Source organism: Natator depressus, chromosome 11 (assembly GCF_965152275.1).
Source record: "Natator depressus isolate rNatDep1 chromosome 11, rNatDep2.hap1, whole genome shotgun sequence".
NCBI lineage: Eukaryota > Metazoa > Chordata > Testudines > Cheloniidae > Natator > Natator depressus.
In genome coordinates this window covers 64199229-64224930 of record NC_134244.1, presented here as the reverse complement: position 1 = coordinate 64224930, position 25702 = coordinate 64199229, and the positions used below count along the sequence as shown (strand labels likewise).

The window sequence follows — 25702 nt, the reverse complement described above, 5'->3', positions numbered from 1 at the left end:
GACCCCCCCAGTGTACCTTTGGCTTTATGAAAACTCCCACAACATACTGCTTGTGGTAGATGACCCAGGAACTGTGAGAGAGGCATTCAGACCACATTGCAACTGAAATGGTTTTGGAATACAAGGCAAAACTTAAAGCAAATCAGCCCATAGGCGCCGACTTCCCCTCTGCCCAGTGGGTGCCTGACTCCCCCACCCCGCCTCTTCCCACCCAGCCCCACCCTGCTCCTTCCCCGCATCTTCTCCGCCTCCTCCCCAGAGCGTGCTGCGTCCCTTCCGGAAAGTCCTAAGTGGCGCCAAACAGCTGTTAGGCAGCGGGCAGGTGGGAAAGGGAGGAGCAGGGACGCGCCGTGCTCAGGCGGGGGAGAAGGAGGTGAGGAGTGGGGAGGTTGGCTGCCGGAGGGTGTGGAGGGAACTGTTGGTGGGTAAACTGGCTCATCATTATTGGGTCAGATACAAACGGTTTAGTCCTCTAGTCTAGACAAGGCCCCACTGACATGTGTGGAATCTGCAAATGCTTAGAACATCTCGGAATCAACCACTCCTTTAGGGAACGTTTTCACTGCAGACGTAACTCAGGCTCTTATCCAGGTTTATGTCTGTAAAAAGTTGCTCTACTAGCAACTTGGCTTTAACAGCAACAACATCAAAAAGGAACCAAATCTTCATACGCCCAATTCTCTTTAAAAGCACAAGCAAGCCAGAAAGTTTTCTTTGTGCAAAGAAACCCCCATTAACCCATTTCTAACTCAAAACATAATACTCAGTTCACCTTATTTCCTGAATGTTAGGGCCATAATTGTTCAGCACTTGTATAAGATTCAAACTGTCAGGCTAATGCTATTATTTCTGATAGATTCTTACACAGCGAGACTAAGTTTTCTTCCAGCTTCACACTATAAAACAAGTCCTTCTCTTCTTCTCCCATAGCAGAGTTTGAAAACTTCTTAATCGGCAGCATTTCTGTGTGGCTCAAAGACACAGATTCCTACAGATCCTAATTACCCAGGATGTTCTTACTTTCAATATATCTGTTTTAGTAAGATGCATTTCCACCTCTAAGACCCTGTAGTTTTGTAACACTGTTTTATAACGCTGCCATTTATTACATAGTGAAAATGTCAACAAAGAGCCACGCTGATTTCCTCCTTTTGGCTGATTCACTCCATTGGAGGTCTGTAAAATATTTTAGCAACCAACTTCAAACTCTAACTGCTGTGATGCCACATCATGGCAGCCTGTCAGGTATATTGCCATTAGTGACATACTGAGATTTGGGTCTAAGACTCTCATTAACATTAATGGAAATGGTGTGTCTTAATCGTTCAGCCTTCTGTGGAAACTTCACCGCAATTAAATCCCTGCCACCAATCTATCCTTTTCATCAGGTGTATGAGGAAAATAACCTCATGGGAACTTCTTCATCTCTAATTCCTCTGGCTCACTTACCAGGAGAGGCTCAGTACGTGGCCTGGGCATGTAGGGAAAGGTCTCTCGAAGAAAGGTGGTGATCTCCAAGAGAAGCTGGCATGCTGCCATCTTCAGGGCAAAAGGACAACCACATTTGGTAGGGTTCACAGTGCCTGGAAATGAGATTTGCTTGGTAAGAGAAAACATGATACAAAATTTGGAACCAAGAATTGATGGACACACATGGTGCACAATGCAAGGTGCATATGAAAAGTGTTATGATTAAATTCTAGACTCCTATATTACTTTTCTAATATTAAAAGGACAGATCCATGCACGTATCTATCTGTCAGCACAAATCCCATATACTGTGTGGTACGTTGTTATCAAAACATCTGCTAACTCGAAGTGGTCTCAAAATATAAACTCTACATACAATACTATATATTAGCACAATACAGATTTAGAAACAGATACTCTCATGTCCTTTATACCTTTGCATCCAGCCAAATAGATTGCAATTATGGCTAAGCTTGTGTCCTAAATGAAGATGAACTCAAACCAATACCAAATCAGCAGCCATCTTAAGTGAGATTATCAGGGCAATAATCTTGGGAAAGGGTAGCATCATTGTCACGCTTGTTCTTTTTAAAATCATACACATCATTGTGAACAGTCAACATACAAGTACTGTGCTTACTGTTAATAACTGTCCAGAAGACTAAATAAGACAGCAGCCCTGCAACTTTGTTCTACATAATGAATACAAATGTCATTTAGAGATGGGACAACAACATGTAGTTATTGCACCATCAAGTGTTTAGAAATTAGTAAGGTACAAATTTCCATTAAAGAGGGATTCATTAAAGAAGTATTTACAGGCATGCTTGACTTTACACAAATGGGACTACTCACATGCTTAAAGTTAAGCACATGTGTAAGTGGCTTTGCTGAAATGGAGTCTATATGCTCAGCTTCAAAATCTATGTTCATGATATTTTTCCACTGGTCCAACACCCATCCAAACCTTGAAGACAAGGAAGTGTTCTTGTGACCTTGACCAATTTGCAAAGAATTTTTTGGGCTAACATACAGAAGGAAAAAAAGCTGGTAGTTGTTTTGGGGTCCCTTGAAACTGCTAACGATCCTGATTTTTTTGGAATGCTTTGGGCTTGTCACTTAATGAACCATCCAAATGTCTTTTGGAGATATTTTATGTTCCCCCTCGTTTTTCTCACGTCTGATCCTGTCGTGTTGCACAAAGAAGCACGCAGAAACTGAACCAACAAGGGAACGTTTCAGGAATGGAGAGGACGCTATAGGCTACCAGACAAAGCCTAATTATGTTTACCTCGCTTGCAGGCTCCTTGTTTATTTCTCCTGCCACGAGTGATGGAGTTCACAGGAACTAAAATGATCTGAACAGGCAGATACACTGGGGCACGCAAAGGTTCTCAGAGGAAGCTCAAGGAAGTACTTTGTCTTAGGACTTGTCTACACTGCAGAGCCTTGGCTGGCAGAGCCATGCCAGCACAGCCTCCTAGTGGGGACGCAGTGTAAGCCAACAGAAGGAGTTTTGCCAGCATAATGGCCTCTGCCCCAAAGGTCATTAGCTAAATGGACAGAAGCACTTTTCTGTCAGCATAGTTGCTTCTGACATTCAGCTAAGGGGTGTGATTTGTTTTCATACTGCTGACCGTCACAGTTATGCCAGCAAAACACCCAGTGTAGACGAAGCCATAGTGTGGAGGCTGAGTGACATTCTGAACTCCCTGGCATGTAGAGAGAGCACTCCTGCTTCTACACTGCTTCATGGGGTGCGGTCTGCTAGCTTCCACCATGGACCTATCCGACACAGTGGCCCTGCCTCCTACCCACCTGTCCTTTTGGAGTACCTGGCACCCCTGGTGGAGAAAGAATGGAACAGTCCAGGCTCTCTCAAACTGCAGTTCTGCCTAGCCTCTCATGGGTCATTCAAGGTATGTAGGGGAAGGCTCCACCCCTTGTTCATTCCACCCCTTCATGTGTACCAGCATAAAGCAGAATTTGGCCCAGTACAGCTATCCATGGCCACTTCGGCTAAGGTACTGTGGTCAGGAGCAAATGGCATATTACAAAGCGCTGGGAAGGAAATTCAGATACTTAGGACCTGATTCTCCTCTCAGTGATTTCACAGGAGTACAATTCAATTGCCTCTAGCAGAGTGGTCATTATGCAGTGAAAAGAGCAGCTCCTTAACCATAAAAAGGAAGCCAATAGATACATAAACAGCACTTATATATTACATTCAGTGAAAAAACAGTAGTACACATACACACAAGCCAGTACATTACAGACCACACATATACAAATGGTGTTTGGAGAGGATATAATGTTCATTGCTATCTTCACCTGTAGCCTATGTCTATATGTGATGTGATTTTGTTTATTCTGATTACAGATCACATCACAATTTTAGAATCTGTCAATGTCCTTAAAATGTGTTTATTTCAGTGATTTGGTGCATTGTATGTTTTTTAATGATACTTTCTGTACCACCTCACTATATTTTTGTGTTAGAATCAATACATGGACATTAAAATACTTAAATTCAAAGCATTTGGTGCAGCTATGCCAATTTACACCATCTGAGGATCTGCTCCTTCAATATTAAGAAAATTCAGATGTAGCTGATTTTGCAAAAAATGTGGTTTTTAGGTTTTGCTAAGGATGTCTTCGAAGAAGGGGAGTCAGAATGGTGTACAAGCACTTGAGCCTAGATATAAAAGATTGATCAGATTTATTTATAATCGCAGTCTACAGTAATTGCAACTCACTTGCCTGTGTTTTAGATGCTATTATTTTCATTGTCTCTTATTGCTCCTACTCATATGGTATATTTTACATCAGGCACAGAAAGAAAGGGAAGGGAATTGGTGGGGAATACAGTTGGGTGGCAAGAATATGAAAGAGAAGAAGAAAAATTAAGTGCTCCTAAAGCAGAGGTTCTTACAAGCGGGGGTTCTTGTAGTAAAGGGAGTCTCCTTACTGTCATCTAAAAAGTCTTCCTCCTCATCCTCCTTTCTCAGTCTCCGCTTGGCCTCCTCATCATAAATGAGGCCCAGCAGGTTGGCCGGGCTCTCACTCTCACTGTGGCACAGCTCGTTGAGTCGGATGCCAATTGCCTGCCGGCAAGAAGGAAGGAAAAGAAAGCACAAGGGAATGAGGACCGGAGGGGATTCACCTGGATCTTGCTCATTCTGAGGCAGCTGGAAATTTCATGTTAAGAACAAAACATTTTGTCATTTTTTAAAATCACTAGAGCAATTGAGAAAACTGTGGGTTGGGGGGGAGGGCCGGAATCACCACCAAACAAATTGCAAGTATTTTCTTTTATTTTTGGTCAAAATTTTGAACCGTTATCAAAATTTGGAAAAAGTGTTTATATTTGGTTGAAACTACAGGCACTGATTTTTCAAACTGCTGGGGGGTGCTCAACCCCCGACCATGCTCCAGGCTCCACCCCCACTCCACCCCTGCCCCCAGGGCCCGACTCCAGCCCCGCCTCTTCCCACCCCCACCTCTCCTCCTTCCCCTGCCTCTTTTTTCATCAAAATTATGCAGTGATACGTCCCATCCTTCTGCTGAAGATTTTCTGCTGAGGAAGGATGGTCTGGTGGTTAGGATACAGCCTGGAATTTAGGAGACTGGGGTTGAATTTTCTGCTCCACCAGAGACTCCTGGGTGACCTTGGGCAAGTCATTTAGGCCCAGATTTTTAAAGACATTTAGGCAGCTAACTCCCATAGATTTCAATGGGAGTTTGGCACCTAAATACCTTTAAAAATTTGGCCCTTAGCCTTTCTATGTCTCAGTTCCCATCTATAAAATGGGGATAACAGCACTGCCCTACTTCACAGGGTGTTGTGAGGATAAATACATTACAGATTGTGAGGCGCTCAGATAGTGAGGGGGGACATATAAAGCAGCTAGGAGACAGAGATTCCCACTGAAGGAAAAAAACATAAATCTAAAAATTTTTTTCTCCAGTCAAACAAACAAACAAACAAAAACCGCTCTAATGGCCTCGTTACTGAATGTTAGGGTAGCGAGGTTCTGAGGGCAATGCCACAGCTGGGTCGATTAGCAAGCAGAATGCTTAACATTAAGACCATTGCAGAACTCCTGAGGTTTTTTTCCCAAAGTGATGCTGTATGTAAGCAACGTACATCTAAGAGAACATGGAAAATCACATGGAACATTTTACTTTGCTATAGCATCATTTTGTAAGATAGCAAATGGGAGTCATTTCTTTGTTTTAACAACAATTTGGCACTGAGGCCCTCTTGGATTTAGAGGGAGTTCCTGAGAGACAGGCTAAAGCTGATTTTCTGACCCCCTGAATCTCAGAACTGACGTACCAGCATCATATAATTTATCTGCCTAAACTGAAGTGAAGCAGAGAAAGAAAAGCAGTCACAAATAGGTATGATTAAGGCTCATTCCTATTGCTACTAAGCAGTTGCTGTTAAAATGGAGATGATAGACTTTGTATGGAGAATGTGGAACTGTGTGGTCTGCAAGCTGATCTGGACGGTTGTCAATCTCAGCTGTCTGTGAGGTTACACATCACTGAGTAAACTCTAAAATCCTTCATACCATTTTCTCTCTCCTCACTTCAGTTATTTAAGGAAGAAATGTCTTGCTTGGTTTTCAAAGATGCAATAAATTTACCACTCATTACTACTGCTGTTGTCTACCCTGACTGATGATATAACAATCAGCTATAATTACACAGCAACCTAACTAATAATGCTAATTTGTACTAAATTCCTGACTGCCAGAGTTATCTTGGGCTAGCCTAGATAATGGATAGAGCAATATATCCCCACGTAGACGAAGGCAGCTTAACAAAAGAAGCCACAGGCAATGATAGACTAGACTGATCAGAACAGACTGAAAAGTCTGTCATTTAAAAAGACAATGTCACTAGTGGGATTGGATTGGTTGATTCAGGGGATTAGTAATGGGCCCATCACTTTTAGTGGCATTCTGAATCTTGCCCAGGTCAGTAGAGACTTAAAGTTGTTATTATGGGAGGGCTATTATGGGCTGGTGGCCTGAGGCTAATTCTTTATCTAACCCAGGGTTTTATAATGGCACCCCCACTGCAGTATCTGAATGACTCTCAGTGCTCAAGTGTACCTCCTAGAAAAAACATCACCACAGTTAGCATAACTCAGCAACCTTGCTGGCAATCTGAAGGAAGAGGCCAGGGACTAAATGGGCTTTGAGAGTGACCTGCCCTCCCAGTCCTGTTGACTTTGACCCAGAATCTCCCTTGTGGTACAGAAGCTTCATGTCCCACTGCTAAGTGGCTCTTGAACCAGGGTTGCAAGTTATGGGTTGCACAGGGATCCTCTGGTGGCACGGAGCTGAATGTAGTGGCTCTTATGTTCCCTGATGCTGACACAGTTGGGAGGGTCAGGTGAAGGGATAGGACCTGAGCTTCCTTATACCTAGGCAATCCCCAGCTAGCACAGTGGCCTCTTGAGGTCATTAGTAGCCAGCATAGTTTAAAACGCCTTCGAAGCTGCTGTCACAGGTTACACCAGAGGACCAGCCTTGCATACAGTTAGCTCAGAATTGAGACAACACAAAAGCTGCCTTTGGAGCCCCCTCCTGAAACGTGTTGTGTGCTCCTCAGCCATCACCAAGAAAATGGTCCTAGGTCAAAGGGAGGTGCTGACCATGCTACCCTGGCTCTGTAGATAAACAGAAGACTTAAGTCTCCAGGGATGCATGTCAATATGGCACCTTCCAAGAGCACCAGACGGGTGTTAAATATGGGGAAATGTGACACTGTCAAGAGTTGGCTCTGAATTTTCCCCTACTTTAAAATAATGTAAAAAAGAGAGGGAGAGGTGCAAGTAATAATTAACAATAATAACAGAAGAGTGTGCTTCCTCTGCACAACTGCTGCTAAGCAATTAGCTCAAAAATTCAACTCCAAGAGCTGAGCCCATTTCCACAAACATGTGGTACGGTGCCGGGAGAGGTAAACACAAGAGAGCTATGTTGGCGCCTGCTGTATTTGAAACCCATAAGATAAAAAAAAATCAGTATTTGCTGCAGGGAAAGACATTTTATGTAAAAGCCTCCAAAAGGGAATTAGAAATAAAACAGAAGCTAAAAAATAATAAACTGAAAGCTATAAAAATCCCCAAGCCCCTAACATTGACAATATCCTTATAACCTAGTGTGATGACAGAATGTGTCTGAAGGCTAACGAGAACCACAGCTTTTCACCATTGCAAAGCTTCTCTTTAGAGTAATTGCTGTCTTTATACACTGTGCCCTTCACGAACATCACCGATACCACTGGGGACATGGGGGGGGATTTCACCTTTGGTGACTGTAACCCATATCTGTAATTAATATTACAGGGTGAGGAGAAAGGAGGCACTAGAGACAAAGAAAGGGGGTAAATCACAGGACCCTCCCTCCTCAGTATTTCACAGCTCTCCTTTGTGGGTGAGTGGCCAGAGTTGGGAGAAGGGGGATGGAGGAGTAACCCTGAAATGTCTTCAATTTGAGTTGCAGGGTGTCCCTGAACTCTCTCTTGCAGCGTACCACTGATTTCTGTTGCTGCAGGTTTTTCTACCTTTCTTGAGCAGGATAGCTAGTTCTGACTCACACAACTACGTGCTTAAATAAAAGTATTTACACAAATGCAAATTCTGTGTATTTACTTCTCAGCTATGTTAGTAAATCAGCAGGGATGCAGCAAATGCCAATGGAAGCCAGAGCCATCAGGATTTCATGGCCCCCTCCTTGTTACCTTCGGGCAGGAGAAAGCCCAGCATCTCAAAACACTGAAGAGCCTTTGTACTGAGGTAATCAATTATTCGTTTTCAGTGTCTGCTCATTGGCAATAGCACCAACTAGTTTCCTTGGCATGAACTGCTGCTCTCACATCACAGACATTGGGTCTTTGGAATCTTGTTCTCCAGAGTCACAGATCTGGAGGCTCCCTTCAGTCTGTCACTGTGAAACCAGAAAAGCCCACCTTGAGATGGATGAAAATGCCTAGGGAAAAAAAGTGCAAGTACCAAATTGCTGCAACAGTACACACAGGCCCTTTGAGGTTTGGGAAGGGAACCCTCGTGGACCAAGCAATATTCCATTCCAGCATAGCTTTTAACAATTCCTGTGGACAGCGGATGCCCGGACTGTGAGGAAGAAACAGTTTGAAATTCATATTGCTGCTGACCCTGGCTCCATGGGGAGGGATCAAATTAGCTCCTGGTGATTACAGCCAACCTCTGTCTCCCTCTCTCAGAACCTTGAGAAAAGAGCAAGCTGGGAGATGCAGTCCACCAAGGCAGCCATGTAAGCAGTCCTATCCTGGAATAAGGCATGATGGGAAATAAAAGGAGTACATAATCCCTGCCCTTTCCACAAATAGGGTACATTAGACATAGAGGGAGCAAGGCTGTGCTGATGATCTCTCCTGGAAGGTGCAGAGCAATTGCATCAAGTGCCTGTATTTTTTTAAGCCTATGATTTGTTTTTAATGATTTTTGAGGCAGTATCTGAAGTAACCAAGGGGATTATGGATTGGTTTGGCTGTCCATGTGGAGAGGCTTACATAAAGACCATAGGCTGGGGAACATTTTATTTACAAACTCCAATTTACGTATTTATTTTTTGTTTGGCCTGACACTCATTATGCTATATCTTTGCTTTCATTAAAACAGAAAGGTAACACAAAACTCACTTAAAGCCAGATACCCAGGCTTCAAAATGCTGGAACCTCTGCAGTGCAATAAATGAGAAGAGTAAAAATGAGTTTTCCCCAGCATTTCAAACTAACAGCTGCATGATGCAGCTTCCAATAAGGGCCAGGCACTCAGCAGGTATATCCTGGCATAGCTTCTATGGAACCAGGCTGATTTGCACCTGCTGAAGATCTGGACCTACATGTCTAAAGTGGATGCTAGGAGGAAGGACATTAAAGTTTGAGCCCCTCCACTCCTCTTGATTTGATTGCCATTTGATTATTTTAGCTTAAAGAAAAAAAAAGGTGAAAACTTACATCTCCCCACTGGTAGAAGAGTTTGGCTGCGTTCCACTGCAGCTTCTGGTTCCGTTTGTTCCCCACTATTGGAGAACGTCCACGGGACAGGCCTTTCTTAGTGATGTTCACATGGTGCCCCTTCATCCACTCTGGCCAGTTGCCGCGATTGCAGCGGTGAATGAAGCGAGCGCATTCGAGAAAAAGGGCTGCTCTTGCCACTACGGGAGCTTCCTGAAATGTTTGCAAAATTACATTAAAAACTATGAACCAACCAATCTAACTGAAGAGATGGCATTATCTGGACTGGTTTGCAAATGGAAAGCAGCTATCTCTGGAGGATCACAGTTAGTGTGATTATCCTTTAGGTAGGTTCTCTGTTAGTATCAAACCCATGACCTCTGCATCTATTACTTAGGGTACCAGACCAGGTATAAATTTCTATACCTGGTTCAGCCACTAGAGGAATGCAAGATCCACATTGGTATTAATGTGGTTACAATAATGGGTGTCTCTTGCCTTCAAATCATCTTTAATGACACCCTTGTTTTCTGTAACTGGTGGTATACCTCACTCATAATGGAGACAGATAAGATGGGCTGGCTAAGAGTGTGAAATAAACAGAGATGTGTCTGAATCAAACCCCTAGATTTGAACACCCCTGAATCTTGGGAAAGTTCAGATCCGGATGTGAATTATGTGTCTGGCCCCATCATCTACAACACACCAATATAAATGCTTAAGATGTTTTGGGTTGGCTAGAAGGGAGAGAATAACAGTAATATAAATAAATAAATCAATTCTCACTTCTGTGCACACAGATATAATAGAACTTACTTCCATTTTCTGCCCATTCCCTCCTGCTCACTAATGATCACTTCTTTTGAAGCAATTTTATTGGTTTTTGCAAATAACGTGACAACATAGACAAATATACACATATGTATGCAAATCAAGGCATGCATACAGCCTCTTCTTGACACTGTGTTTTTCTTTATCTATTATGGCGGTATTTAACAGCACACTGCGCTATGCTACAATTAACTGTCTGTTTCCCTACTTCATTAGAAACCCTTTTATCCAGAAATTTGTATAACTGACAAAAAATAAAACAGATTCCAGCTGAAACTTTTCCCAGAGCAGTGAGCCAAATTTTCAACCTGCTTACATCAGCATGCAGACAAATACTGCAGACAAAAATGCCAGTTTGGGCACATATACACCAGCATTTCCATGCACCGTGATTTGTTCTGCCTGGGTGACACGGGTGTGGATGCCTTCATGGAGGCTTGCTGAAATGGAGGCCAGCACATTCTGTGCTGACAGCAATTAGACATGGGTGGACCAAATTCTGTGGTGGTATAAATCGGTGTAACTCCACTGACTTCAGCAGAGCTCTGCCAATTAATGCCAGCAGAGAATTTGACCCGAAGCCCTAACATTAGGTATCCAAGTTTGAAAATTTTTGCCTTAATTTTTTTCAAGTAAAATTTGTTCATATGTGTCCCAACATACCGAAAATTTGTTTTTCATAACAGGGAGAAATTATACCTATCTTAGCTGAATTTGATTTAAAATGCCCCATTTTAAAAGACACTGTGCTTGTCCTCATGAATATGTTGAGGGTTTATTTGGCAATAACGTAATCTTTTCAGTGTTATATGTATTTTTCCAATTTTATTTTTGGGCTTGATTTAAGCTTAATTCTGAATATTAGTATAGAAAGTGAATAACTGGTATTGAAGTACAAACAGTACAAATAAGGTGAACAACCAAATACAAACAAGTTCCAGTGAACTGCAAATAAATTACATAAGGTGGCCTCAAAATAGATAGGACTCCTGGCAGGGTTGGGCCCTGCTAAGTGATTTTTTTTACATTGCCTGTCTGTTTTTTGTTTAGCGATCAATCTTTCTTTTTTCTGTCTGCATATTTAACAGGTAGGATTTCAAAAGCACTCGCCATTGGCCTAACTCTGCTCCCATTAGATTCAATTGGAGTTTTATGATTGGATTCAGAGGTTAGAGAGTTAGACCAATTTGGGGCTTCTGAAAAGTCTAGCCAACATGTTTAAAAATAGAAACTGTAATTTGTAACTTTGAAATTAGAAGTCTCCTTCCACACCCAGTTTACATCACTGTCAAAATAAATAATGTTTTTACCACCTGGAATAGAGAGACAAGGTGGGTGAGGCAGTATCTTTTATTGTACCAGCTTCTGTCACTGAAAGAGACAAGTTTTCAAGCTAAACACAGCTTTTCTTCAGGCCTGGGAAAAGCACTCATAATGCCACAGCTAAATACAAGGTGGAACAGAATGTTTAGCATAAGTAGTTACCACATATTCATTTTTAGTGTCAATCAAAGTTATGCATTTAAGCTCCCAGACTCATCTTTTGATGGTGTTGTGCAGGTTTCCTTTGAAGGCAAGGACTGAGAGGTCAGATATGGTGCGATCATTTTGTGAAGTGTTCACCCACGGGTGATAAGGTGTTTTTGTCTTTTATTATTTTTCTGTGAGAGTTCATTCAAGAGCATAGTGATTATCTGGTTTCACTCCCGTAGGTGTTAGTGTGGCATTTCGTGCACTGGCTGAAGCACACCACATTTTGTGATAGGCATGTGAAGGACCTAGGGATCTTGAAAGGTGAGTTGTGGGGAGGAGGGGGAGGGTGACCAGATGTCCCGATTTTATAGGGACAGTCCCAATATTTGAGACTCCTATTACCACCCACCCCCGTCCCGATTTTTCACACTTTCTATCTGGTCACCCTAGCAGGGGATTGATCATTGCAGCAGTGGAGATATGTCTGCAGATTTTGCATTTGTTGTTCTGGGAGGGTCTCGTACCATTTTGAGGTGGGGTGTCCTGGTCTACGGGGAGCTTGCTTCTGATGAGGAGCGTGGCGAGGTTGGGGGGTTGGTTGAAGGCCAGAAGAGGGGGTTTGGGAAAGATTTATTTCAGGATGTGGTCCCTACAGAGTATGGTTGTAATTGTTTAATGATACCCTGTATGGATGGGTTCCAGTGTGAGAATGATCACTCTGACCTCTCAGTAATCATCCTCAAAGACAACCTTCACAACACCTTCAAGAGATGACCCTTGGAGCCTAAATTCACAACTTTTTTAGATACTGAAATCAGTGTCTAAAAGACACTGGATTTATGGCTTGTTACAACAATCTGAAACCCACTCACACCTCCTTTTCGTTCTGGGACTACAGGAGAACATAAGAATGGCCATACTGGGTCAGACCAAAGGTCCATCCAGCCCAGTATCCTGTCTACCGACAGTGGCCAATGCCAAATGCCCCAGAGGGAGTGAACCTAACAGGTAATGATCTAGTGATCTCTCTCCTGCCATCCATCTCCACCCTCTGACAAACAGAGATTAGGGACAACATTCCTTACTCATCCTGGCTAATAGCCATTAATGGACTTAACCTCCATGAATTTATCCAGTTCTCTTTTAAACCCTGTTATAATGCTAGCCTTCACAACCTCCACAGGCAAGGAGTTCCACAGGTTGACTGTGTGCTGAGTGAAGAAGAACTTCCTTTTATTTGTTTTAAACCTGCTGCCCATTAATTTCATTTGGTGGCCCCTAGTTCTTATATTATGGGAACAAGTAAATAACTTTTCCTTATTCACTTTCTCCACACCACTCATGATTTTATAGATCTCTATCATATCCCCCCTTAGTCTCCTCTTTTCCAAGCCGAAAAGTCCTAGCCTCTTTAATCTCTCCTCATATGGGATCCGTTCCAAACCCCTAATCATTTTAGTTGACCTTTTCTGAACCTTTTCTAATGCCAGTATATCTTTTTTGAGATGAGGGGACACATCTGTACACAGTATTCAAGATGTGGGCGTACCATGGATTTATATAAAGGCAATAAGATCTTCTCCGTCTTATTCTCTATCCCTTTTTAAATGATTCCTAACATCCCGTTTGCTTTTTTGACTGCTGCTGCACACTGCGTGGATGACCTTAGAGAACTATCCACGATGACTCCAAGATCTTTCTCTAGATTAGTTGTAGCTAAATTAGCCCCCATCATATTGTATGTATAGTTGGGATTATTTTTTTCCAATGTGTATTACTTTACATTTATCCACATTAAATTTCATTTGCCATTTTGTTGCCCAATCACTTAGTTTTGTGAGATCTTTTTGAAGTTCTTCAGTTTGCTTTGGTCTTAACTATCTTGAGCAGTTTACTATCGTCTGCAAACTTTGCTACCTCACTGTTTACCCCTTTCTCCAGATCATTTATGCATAGATTGAATAGGATTGGTCCTAGGACTGACCCTTGGGGAACACCACTAGTTATCCCTCCCCATTCTGAAAATTTATCATTTATTCCTACCCTTTTTTCCCTGTCTTTTAACCGGTTCTCAATCCATGAAAGAATCTTCCTTCTTATCCCATGACAACTTAATTTACATAAGAGCCTTTGGTGAGGGACCTTGTCAAAGGCTTTCTGGAAATTTAAGTACACTATGTCCACTGGATCCCCCTCGACCACATGTTTTTGGTCCCCTCAAAGAACTCTAATAGATTAGTAAGACAAGATCTCCCTTTACAGAAACCATGTTGACTTCTGCGCAACAATTTATGTTCTTCTATGTGTCTGACAATTTTATTCTTTCAACTAATTTGCCAGATACTGATGTTAGACTTACCGGTCTGTAATTGCCAGGATCACTCTAGAGCCCTTTTTAAATATTGGCGTTACATTAGCTATCTTCCAGTCACTGGGTACAGTAGCTAATTTAAAGGACAGGTTACAAACTATAGTTAATAGTTCCGCAATTTCACATCTGAGTTCCTTCAGAACTCTTGGGTGAATGCCATCTGGTCCCGGTGACTTGTTACTGTTAAGTTTCTCAATTAATTCCAAAACCTCCTCTAGTGACACTTCAATCTGTGACAATTCCTCAGATTTGTCACCTACAAAATATGGCTCAGGTTTGGAAATCTCCCTAACATCCTCAGCCATGAAGACTGAAGCAAAGAATTCATTTAGTTTCTCTGCGATGATTTTATCGTCTTTAAGTACTCCTTTTGTATCTCGATCGTCTAGGGGCCCCACTGGTTGTTTAACTGGCTTCCTGCTTCTGATGTACTTTAAAAAAACATTTTGTTATTACCTTTTGAGTTTTTGGCTAGCTGTTCTTCAAACTCCTTTTTGGCTTTTCTTATTACATTTTTACACTTAATTTGGCAGTGTTTATGCTCCTTTCTATTTACCTCTAGGATTTGACTTCCACTTCTTAAAATATGCCATTTTATCTCTCACTGCTTCTTTTACATGGTTGTTAAGCCACAGTGGCTCTTTTTTAGTTCTTTTACTGTGTTTTTTAATTTGGGGTATACATTTAAATTGAGCCTCTATTATGGTGTCTTTGAAAAGTGTCCATGCAGCTTGCAGGGATTTCACTCTAGTCACTGTACCTTTTAATTTCTGTTTAACTAACCTCCTCATTTTTGAATAGCTCCCCTTTCTGAAATTAAATGCCACAGTGTTGGGCTGTTGAGGCGTTCTTCCCACCACAGGAATGTTAAATGTTATTATATTATGGTCACTATTTCCAAGCAGTCCTGTTATAGTTACTTCTTGGACCAGATCCTGCGCTCCACTCAGGACTAGATCGAGACCTGCCTCTCCCCTTGTGGGTTCCTGTACCAGTTGCTCCAAGAAGCAGTCATTTAAAATATCGAGAAATTTTGTCTCTGCATTTCGTCCTGAGGTGACATGTACCCAGTCAATATGGGGATAATTGAAATCCCCCACTATTACTGAGTTCTTTATTTTGATAGCCTCTCTAATCTCCCTTAGCATTTCATCGTCACTATCACTGACCTGGTCAGGTGGTCGATAATAGATCCCTACTGTTATATTCTTATTAGAGCATGGAATTACTATCCATAGAGATTCTATGGAACATGTGGGTTCATTTAAGATTTTTATTTCATTTGATTCTACTTTTTCTTTCACATATAGTGCCACTCCCCCACGCATGACCTGTTCTGTCCTTCCCATATATTTTATACCCCGGAATGATTGTGTCCCATTGATTGTCCTCACTCCATCAGGTTTCTGTGATGCCTATTATATCAATATCCTCCTTTAACACAAGGCACTCTAGTTCACCCATCTTATTATTTAGACTTCTAGCATTTGTGTACAAGCACTTTAAAAACTTGTCACTGTTTATTTGTCTGCCCTTTTCTGATGTGTCAGATTCTTTATGTGAATGTTTCTCATCTAAGCTGGCCCATACTTTATCCTCTTTCATCCCCCCCTCCTGACTAAAACCTAGAGAATCTCTATCAATAGACTCCTCTAAGAGAAGTCTCTGTCCGATCCACGTGTGCCTCTGCAGCAATCGGTTTTCCCCATCTCTTAGTTTAAAAACTGCTCTGCAACCTTTTTAATGTGAAGTGCCAGCAGTCTGGATCCACTTTGGTTTAGGTGGAGCCCATCCTTCCTGTATAGGCTCCCCATCCCAAAAGTTTCCCCAGTTCCTAATAAATCTAAACCCCTCCTCTCTACACCATTTTCTCATCCACTCATTGAGACTCTGATGCTCTGCCTGCCTTCCTGGCCCTGCGCGTGAAACTGGTAGCATTTCTGAGAATGCCACCATAGAGGTCCTGGATTTCAGTCTCTTTCCTAGCAGCCTAAATTTGGCCTCCAGGACATCTCTCCTACCCTTCCCTAGGTCACTGGTACCTACATGCACCATGACCACCGGCTCCTCCCCAGTACTACACATAAGTCTATCTAGATGCCTCGAGAGATCCGCAACCTTCGCACCAGGCAGGCAAGTCACCATATGGTTCTCCCGGTCATCACAAACCCAGCTATGTTTCTAATGATCGAATCTCCCATTACTAACACCTGCCTTTTCCTAATGACTGCAGTTCCCTCCCCCGGAGAGGTAACCTCAGTGCGAGAGGATACCCCAACATCATCTGGAAGGAGGGTCCCAACTATGGGAAGGTTTCCCTCTCTTCCTGGTTGACTGCTCTCCTTCTCTGGGCCTTTCATCCTCCTTAACAGCCCAGGGGCTGTCTGACTGGAGGTGGGACAAATCTACAGTGCCCCGAAAAGCCTCATCAACATACCTCTCTGCCTCCCTTAGGAGTGTTAATGGTCCACTTCCCCTCAACTGGTCCCTTGGAATATGTGCTAACTACTTATGCTAAACAATCTATTCCACCTTGTATTTAGCTGGGAGACTCTGAGTACCTTTCCCAGACCTGAAGAAGAGCTCTGTGTAGCTGGAAAGCTTGTCTCTTTCACTAACAGAAGTTGATACAATAAAAGATATTACCTCACCCATCCTGTCTCTCTAATATCCTGGGATTAACACTGCTACAACAACACTGCAAATAATAAAAGAAAATTGTTTTTCTCACTTTTATTTTATTTTCCCACCCGCTCATTTCCTGCAATTTTTATAGGCAAAAAGCAATTTAGCAAATGCTCCACATCTTTTTAAATGTCCACAGCTCATGAGTAAAGGAGTACTTGTGGCACCTTAGAGACTAACCAATTTATTTGAGCATAAGCTTTTGTGAGCTACAGCTCACTCACGAAAGCTTATGCTCAAATAAATTGGTTAGTCTCTAAGGTGCCACAAGTCCTCCTTTTCTTTTTGCGAATACAGACTAACACGGCCGCTACTCTGAAACAGCTCATGAGTAGGCGCTAGTGACTAGGTGATTGTTAAAGAGTTGAGATGATGATTCTGTATCCATAATATATGGGTTTCATGGTGCACAAATGCATGTGTAAAATGTATTTAGGTATTAAGACAACAGCAGCTTAAGCAGGTGAGGATCTGCATCTAAAGAACCATACACCATTGATTCAATTACAGTCACAAAAGGTTATGAATACAATTGAAAAATGTGGGGCCTCTTGGAAGACTGGCAAAAAAAAAAAGAGAGATTTTGGCTAGATTAAAAAAGAGAAACATTTCGGGGAGGGGGAGGGGTAATTGCTTTTTGGTGTGACATTCTGTTGTAGTTTGCCTTTCTTTTTAATTCAAATGAGGGCAGAAAATATCTATCTTTTAGGATTCCTGTGAACAATGGGAATATGCATCATGCTAGAGGTTCTGAAATGATGCATGACTATTTGGGTTAGTAGCTGAAAGTCAGGGATTCAGTGACACCAAAGAGGTGGGATTATACCTAAGGCTTGTATGGACTATTAGCTATCTAGGACAGCCATCATACATTATGGTCCATATATATCCAAGATACATGGAACAAGGAATAGGTGAGGATCAACGTACCCCAAAAGAGCATAACATTAACCTCGTCTGTAGCAATATTCCCTCTAATTTTTAACAGGCCGTGTGCGCAAAAAATTTCTTCTGTGCCGCCGCTGAAGCAAAAGAAAACCAAAGAGAGCTGCTGCCAAAGCTGGAGTGCGCGCGGTGTTTCGCCATGTGAGCGGGGTTTAAGATCTGTGTGCGCAAGCACATGCCCACAGCTTAGAGGGAACAGTGGTCTGCAGATTTATCAGCACCAGGAAGATTGTACCCATGACGTCATTCTCAGGTCCATGGTTCAGCAGTTATGGTGTTTCACCTAGGCTTATATATCCACTCGGGTACAAGGAAATGAACCAAGATGATGGTCCCAAGCAGAGAATTAATCTATTATTATCTAGGGGCTTCTTTTTACACACAGCGCTACAGAGGTGCAGCTGTGCCGCTGTAGCGCCTTTATGAAGATACCCCTACGCCCATGGAAGAGCTTCTCCTGTTGGCATAGTTAATCCACCTCCCCAAGAGGTGGTAGCTATGTCAAAGGCAGCAGCTCTCCCATCGACATAGTGCTGTCTACATGGGGGTTAGGTTGGTATAATAATGTTGTCAGCGACGTAGTTATACCAACATAGCTCTGTAGTGTAGATCTGGCCTAGGTCTTTCAAGGGAAGAGGAGACTGAGGCAATTAAAGATGGTGGGTGGGGGAGTAACAAGGGATGAAAGAGGAAGGATGGTCCAGTAGCTGAAGTGCTGGAACTAGGGGCCCTGGGTTCAACTTCCCACTCTACCACAGACTTCCTGTGTGACCTTGGGCAAATAATTTGCGGAATGGAGGGACACAGAGAATATCTGTAACATGAGGATAATAGCACTTCCTCTCTTCACAGGAGTGGTGCAAGAATAAATAAATTAAAGGTTGTGAGGTGCTCAGATACTGCAGTGATCGGGTTCACAAAAGTACCACGGATGGACAGATGATCTGCCTGCACACCCGGGGAGTTCCTCCTGGACCCGTGTGGCTCTGCACCCCCTACAGGGAGGGTTCTGTATAGCAGGCACAATAAAGTTCTTAAACAGATTTACTGGATATTGCTCTGTGGTCACTGCTCTCAAAGACAGTAACTTTCTCATAATCACCAACACCCAGTGGTGAGCTGGAGCCGGTTCGCACTGGTTCGCTAAAACTGGTTGTTAAATTTAGAAGCCCTTTTAGAACCGGTTGTTCCACGAGGGACAAACAGTTCTAAAAGGGCTTCTAAATTTAACCAGCCAAAAGTGGCGCCTTAGACGCTGACTCCATGGGTGCTCCAGCACAGCACCCACCGATAGCTCCCCTCCCCACCCCACCTCACCTCCTCTCCGCCTCCTCCCCTGAACGCGCTGCCCCGCTCTGCTTCTCCGCCCACCCCCCCCCCCACCCCCGGCTTCCTGCGAATCAGCTGCTTGCGCGGGAAGCCGGGGCGAGCTGAGAAGCAGGCGGCGGCTTCGCACTCAGGCCCAGGGAGGCGGAGGTGAGCTGGGGGGGGGGGCGCGAGGAGGGCCGCCCACGCCGCAGCAGATATCCTGGGGGGGTGGGGGAGAGCGCAGGGGAACCGCTCTGCGCCCCAGCTCACCTCCGCCACCCTCGGCCTGAGCAGGAAGCCGCCACTTGTTTCTCAGCCCTTCCAGGCTTCCCGCCGAACAGCTGACTCGCGGGAAGCCGGTGGGGGGGTGGAGAAGCAGAGCGGGGCAGTGCGTTCAGGGGAGGAGGCAGAGCGGAGGTAAGCTGGGGCTGGGTGCGGGGCGGGGAGCTGCTGGTGGGTGCTCTGCACCCACCAAATTTTCCTCATGGGTGCTCCAGCCCCGGAGCACCCACGGAGTCGGTGCCTAAGGCGCCACTTTTGATGTGATTAGTGGGGTGAGCAGCTGCTCCCCCTGCTCCCCACGTAGCTAGGCTCCCCCACCCTGAGGAGCCAGAGGGACCTGCTGGATGCTTCCTGGGAGCTGCCCCAGGTAAGCACTGCCGGGACTCCCCACCTTGCCCCCCGGCAGGTCCCGCTGGTTCTTAGGGGTGGGGTGGGCACCCACTATGGTGGCCCATGAGACCCTCCTGCCCGGTTCTGGGGGTGGACAGGGGAGGGAGGTGGATGGGTCGGGGTCCTGGGGGGGGGGGGGGAACGCGTCAAGGAATGCAGGAGGTTGGATGGAGCAGGAGTCCCGGGGGGCGGGGGTGGGCACTCATGGGGTGAGGAAGGAACCAGTTGTTAAGATTTTGGCAGCTCATCACTGCCAACACCCAAGTGACAGGGAAGTTGGATCTCCTGGGCCTAATTCAGCAAACCCTTCCTCACTTGTGAAATCCTTACTCATGCAAATAGTTTCAGTGGTCTTGCATGTTTGGGGAAGGATTTCCCTCCCAAGTAAGGGCTGGGGGATTTGGCCCCTTGTTCTGCAGAGTCCTGCTCAGATGTTCCTAATTTAAAACATGAAGTGGGTCACCTGCAGAGAGAACGACCCTGCTAAACGTGACAGTGCACAGACTCCCTGCGATAGCTTACCTGGAGCCCAGAGCAATCGGAAGCAGCAGCAAAAGAAAGATGAAGATGTGATAGAATGGACAGGGATGGATTCACATCACAGAGAAACACATCACAAATGGAGAGAAATGAATCGGGCAGGCGATGCGTAGCTGAAAAGAACCACAAGTTACCACGGTTACTGTCAAAACTCAACACAGCAGCAAAATCCTAAAGTAGCATTGCTACTTTCTATGGAATTTTGTTTACAAGTCATCAAAGTAAAATCTCCACCTTTTTACATTAGCATTCCCATAACACTTTTTTTGTACTGTATAGATCAACTTGAATAAGAATCCACATTTTTCTTAATTCATATTTTACAGAATCCCAGAGGGGCTCCTCAATAGTCTGGTCAACTCATGCTATAAAATACAAGGATGATCTGGACGAGCAGGTGGCTTAAGATGGAATCAAAATGAGATAATATCATGCTACTGTCTGATCCTGTAGAGGTTTGTGACCAGAGAGCCTCCAATTCCATTCTTGTCTCCTTCAATTGTCAAGTAATTTTGCAAGACTAATACTACCTACAGATAGTAACTTTTTTGTGGCCACCCCTTTCTTCACCATGGCAGTTCAAACGAATTTATTCCCTATTCCCCTATTCTCTCTTCTGGGGAAAAAAACCATAGATATTTTTAAAATAAACTGTTAGTTGCTTGTGAAAGATGTCAGACTGACAGCTCTTCTCGCTCTAGCCATAAGGCAAGTACATCGCGGGCAGCAGCTGAGCAAGTGTATGAATACCAAACTCATCACTGGGCATGGAACCCTGAATTGGGAGCAATTGCTCCAAGAGTAAATGGTTGATTCAGTCTCTCTGCCCTTTAAGCACTTGGGCTTTCTGTCAGTACTTGGTGTCAAGTATTGCCATTTGCATCAGTCAGGTCTGGTCTCGACTAGGATACATATGTGGTGTTAGAACATATTAGCTAACACATGTTGATTAATACTTTCTAGAAGTCCAGTGCGGACAAAGCAGTATTGACTTTAACATGCACTAAGCAGGTCATGGTAAAGAGTATTGTGCCCCTAGGCCTTAACTCGATCAGTTTATCACATGTTAAAGGTAGTGGCCCCTATCTACACTAGACTTTTCAAACATGCTCATTAGAATATTTTAGCCAGCACATTCTAACAACACACCTTTGATCCTAGTCCTCTGATGTGGGAATCTATCCACAAGGGACTAGAGTGGCATACCAAACCCATTCAACTTAGACCTCGAAATTATCTTCAGTAGGTAACAGATTTAATTTACTACCAGCCCAGACTGAATTTCAGCTGGAGACAAAGGAGTAAAATGGCTTGTAACCAATTATTAATGCTCATAAAACGCTTGGTAACCCATCATCACCCAGCTTTACAAAACCAAACCGGGATGGATGTCACTTCTTGGATAATATGTTACTAAGTAGCTTCTAGTCTTCAAGGCAGCCTGTGGTGCAATGTATATAATAAATCACTACCTTTTAATACCTATGGCTCTTGTTCCACTGCTCTGATTTCTCTAAGTTGCAGTGGCAAATATGTTTAAACTATCTGTGCTAATCAAAGACCCTTTGATCACTTTAAGAATGGAATTACTTGTGAAGTCTGCATGAAAAACATGCTGATGAAGGTTGAACTAGACTGAAATTGGAGCCGATCGCCCCTAATTTTTAACAGTTGTCATAGCAACATGGCTAGGGAAAATCATTTAAAATAAGGAACTTTTAATTTGCATCAAATCTAAATCACACAAATGTTTGAAAAGCTTGGAAACATCGGTTTAAAAATATACTTTGTATTAAACTGTGTTTTTCTTTGCTTTAAAGAAGTTGAAAGCATTTTTTCATAATAGTGTAATTTGCCAGTGGCCAATGCAGTAAAATAACATACTGACAGCTTTTCAAATGTACAGTGAATATGACATCTTAAAGCTAAAACATGTCACTGACTCTGCAGAATTGATACAAAGCAAATGGAATATGGTAAGGACTATTCCATTCTTGCAGATTAAACAACAATTGAGAAGCCTTGGTTGTAAAGACATGTTTGAATCAAACTGGACATAACTCATACCCACAGCTTCCCAAAAGATAAACATCTGCTTATGGCAGGCTACAGAGATCAGAAACGATTTGCCAAAATGTGAGTAGAGAGAGCCAAATGCAATAACCCAGGACTGACTGCCATTGCTACTGTCATAGGAAAAGGCTAGGGCAGACACAAATCTGAAGGGAAAATAAAAGAGGGCGTAGTGAAAGCAATATTGATTTTGACATGTGTTGTGAATTTTCTCTCTGTCGCACTAGATCCCTGCCCCAACTTCCCAAAAATGGAGCAAGTTATTCATCCCAGCACATACTGTGCATATCTGGCTCCCATCTGTTGGGTTACAAGGACTTCAAGCTCAGTGACCAGATCATAAATATAATTCTGTGCTCTGTGCCAAAAGAAGCCATCTTCTTTGAGACTACAGAAAAGACAGACACAACAGGAACGTCAAGAAAACAAAGAAAAGAAAATACCTCAGGAAGCTTTAATATTTTTTCTGCTCTGCCTCCCATTCCCAGATTCCAACTAGCTAGTAAGATGCTGGAAAGAGCGAACTCACTATCATTCCCTTATTAGTTCAACGTTCTTGTAATAACAATGACTTCATAGCCATACACCGTTCTCAGTGATAACTAAGGATTTCCATCACTTTTAGTTCTTATATCCCTGCTACCTTCCTGCAGAGACACCCTGTCATGAACAATCTGTTGGCTCACATTGGAACCCTTTAATAGAGCTCTTTGATCAATTTAGGGGGTTCTTTACTTTTGGAGCAATAACATGACCATCGGCTCAAGGGCTTCCAACCCTTCAATGCCCCCCTGGACACCAGAAACCTCATATGAAACTCTTTGATTGATTTCCTCCTCCCTTAGCTCAGTGTTCTCCTTCTCAAACCAGAGAGAAACACTAATGCTATCATGACCCTAGGTGTAATGTAGCTTCTGAAACAAGAGGATCAGTGGCTGCTAAATTAAGGGCAGCACTGGAAATAATTCAGAGGTGCCTTTTCCTCAGATTCCTTTCATTGCCAGTCCTTATGACCAGGAAATTTGATCTTTCTAGGCTTGTGAACTACAGCTTAACATCTTCATTTTTAAAACCAAACCTCAGTCCTTTTCCAGATGTCCAACACAGAAGGAGAAATAACAAAAGTTTGGTGCTCCAATCAAATACTCAAGATCTAGACTGAAAAGCTGTGTTGTATTGTCTTATTTCTGAAAGATTAAATTTGCTGAAAAACACAGTTTTCATTCCAAGTGTTTGTCTATTTTCTTTTCATTTGAAATGATTGAACAAATCCTGAGAGTTGCTGAGCTTCTGCTTAAATCAGTGAGAGTTGTAGTTGCTCAGCAGCTGCTGAATGTCTCTTTCTACATATGTATTGCACACACACAAACTATGCAAAAAGAACATTATTAAGGTTGCAAAGTCAAGCATTCAAAAGTTAGAAAATGCCAGAATTAAGGTTGCCTAGGCAATCTTAATTCAGCCCCCTTGTGCACATGCATTCTGATACAGTCTGTAATTACATGATCACATAGCATTTTTTCCACAGGCCCCCTGCCTCATTCAGTGCACAGAATGGACGGTGCTCACTTAATGAGCAGCTATTCAATGTTTTCCTTTCTCATTGTTCAGTGCATGGCTCCAAGGCCTTATTTATTGAACTCTATTCAAACCCTACTCAAAAAACGCAATTATTAATTTCCTTATGGGCTTTTCTGTAGTGCTTATCGCTACACTATCTGAATCCTTCACAGACATGTATTAATTTATTTTCACAACACCCTTGTAAAGAGAAGGGATGGTATAATCCCCCATTTTACTGATGGGGGTCTGAGGCATAAAGAGATTAGGGTCAAAAGGATTCAGTAATTTTGGGTGCTCAATTTGAGATGCCTAGGGCCTGATTCTCCAGATCACTTAGCATTATATAGCACTTTATATGTGCAAAGCAGAGCTCCCACTGACTTCAGTCGCAGCGGTGAGGGCTCAGCACTCTGTTAATCAGGATCCAGAGTCCCAAGATAGGCACCCAGAAAATGGGGAACACATAATTAGTGACCATGTGTGAAAAGTTTAAGTGACATCACATAGGAACTTTGTGGCTGAGGCAGGGATAAAATCCAGTTCTCCTGTGTGGCATTCAATTGTCTTACTCACAAGACCAACCTTTTCCCTCCTGCAATCCTCTGCCTCATTCACTAGACACCTCCCAACTTCTGCAACAAATCCAGCAGGGGGCCTACAGACAACAGTCTCCTTCACTACACAAATCTGATTCACCCTCAAAATAGGTCCATTCTGGACTATGAATGAGGCAGGGCTTTCACGGAAAAAAATAGTATGTGATGATGCAATATAAAATATACTAAATACAGACTACCCTTTTGTGGAGATTACAGTAAAATCAATACTGTTTTCTGACTAATTGTAATCTCAGTTACACTCTGGATTTACAAGCACTGTAACTGAGGTCAGATTCCAGCCCAGAGAATTTATCAGGATATTCTTATACCATTCTTTCTTGTCAGGCAACCCCATTCCAGACTCGAACCAAAGGCTTTTACCCATCTAATGATGAAGGACGGAGAGTGAAACTCAGGTTGGCAAGCCAGCTCCTAGCATTCCCCAGGTCATACATAGTATAAACACATCACTGTCCTGTACTGTTGGTACATTTGCAGTTATCTTAATAAGTGAGAAAGCAGGGAGTGGTCCTGTGGTTTAAACACAGGACACATTTTAAGAATAAGGAAGGACATTGTCACTTGCCAGATTGATGTCACATGGCATGTTTCTCTCTTACACAGCTCTTGAAGGTGATATAATTTGTTACAGTACATGCCATACAGATTTCAAGAAAGGTCTTAAAGAGATACAGTGCAGCGTCTATGAGGCTGTAGTGAAAGATTTTTTCTTACATTTTGTGTTTGTTAATCTAGTGCTGGTGATGGGTAGAAGCTTGACAGTCTTGGAGAATGAAGTCCTCTTGCTATAGCACAAGCATTTGGAGTGAGTGCCTTCCCATCCAGCCCTGCAAGCCTGCCTCAACCCTGACTGGCATGGACCCCATGACTGAGGGTGAAAAGGCGGTTCAACCTCCTGGATGATTCAACATTCCCCTACTCTGCTGGCACTGCAGCCAGCCCAGGTGCCAATTAGTGCCAGCCGCAGTGGTGGGCTTTAGTGAAGCACACACCCGTCCACTGGGAAATGGACTGAGGCCACCTCCCTAATTGCACGCAGAAAACTGAACAGCCATCAGATGGCAACAGCAACTTTTGGCCAATACTGATCTAGGTTGGATTTGAACCTGCAGCGTAGGGGGGTGGCAGGCTGTGG

General features: G+C 43.3%; 1 protein-coding gene across 12 annotated transcripts in view; it reads right to left on the bottom strand.

Moving 5' to 3' along the window:
- UNC80 (unc-80 homolog, NALCN channel complex subunit) overlaps positions 1-25702 on the bottom strand; it is a 197555-nt gene that overhangs the window by 89832 nt on the left and 82021 nt on the right. For 7 of the 12 annotated variants that reach the window (XM_074968072.1, XM_074968080.1, XM_074968073.1 and 4 more), the window contains exons 23-25: positions 9487-9699; positions 4403-4574; positions 1450-1583 (exon numbers count right to left, since the gene is read on the bottom strand). In XM_074968072.1, the coding sequence (XP_074824173.1) occupies positions 1450-1583; positions 4403-4574; positions 9487-9699 (519 nt within the window). The remainder of the gene's footprint in view (positions 1-1449; positions 1584-4402; positions 4575-9486; positions 9700-25702) is intronic. The other 5 variants (XM_074968077.1, XM_074968083.1, XM_074968078.1 and 2 more) reach the window with 1 other exon arrangement.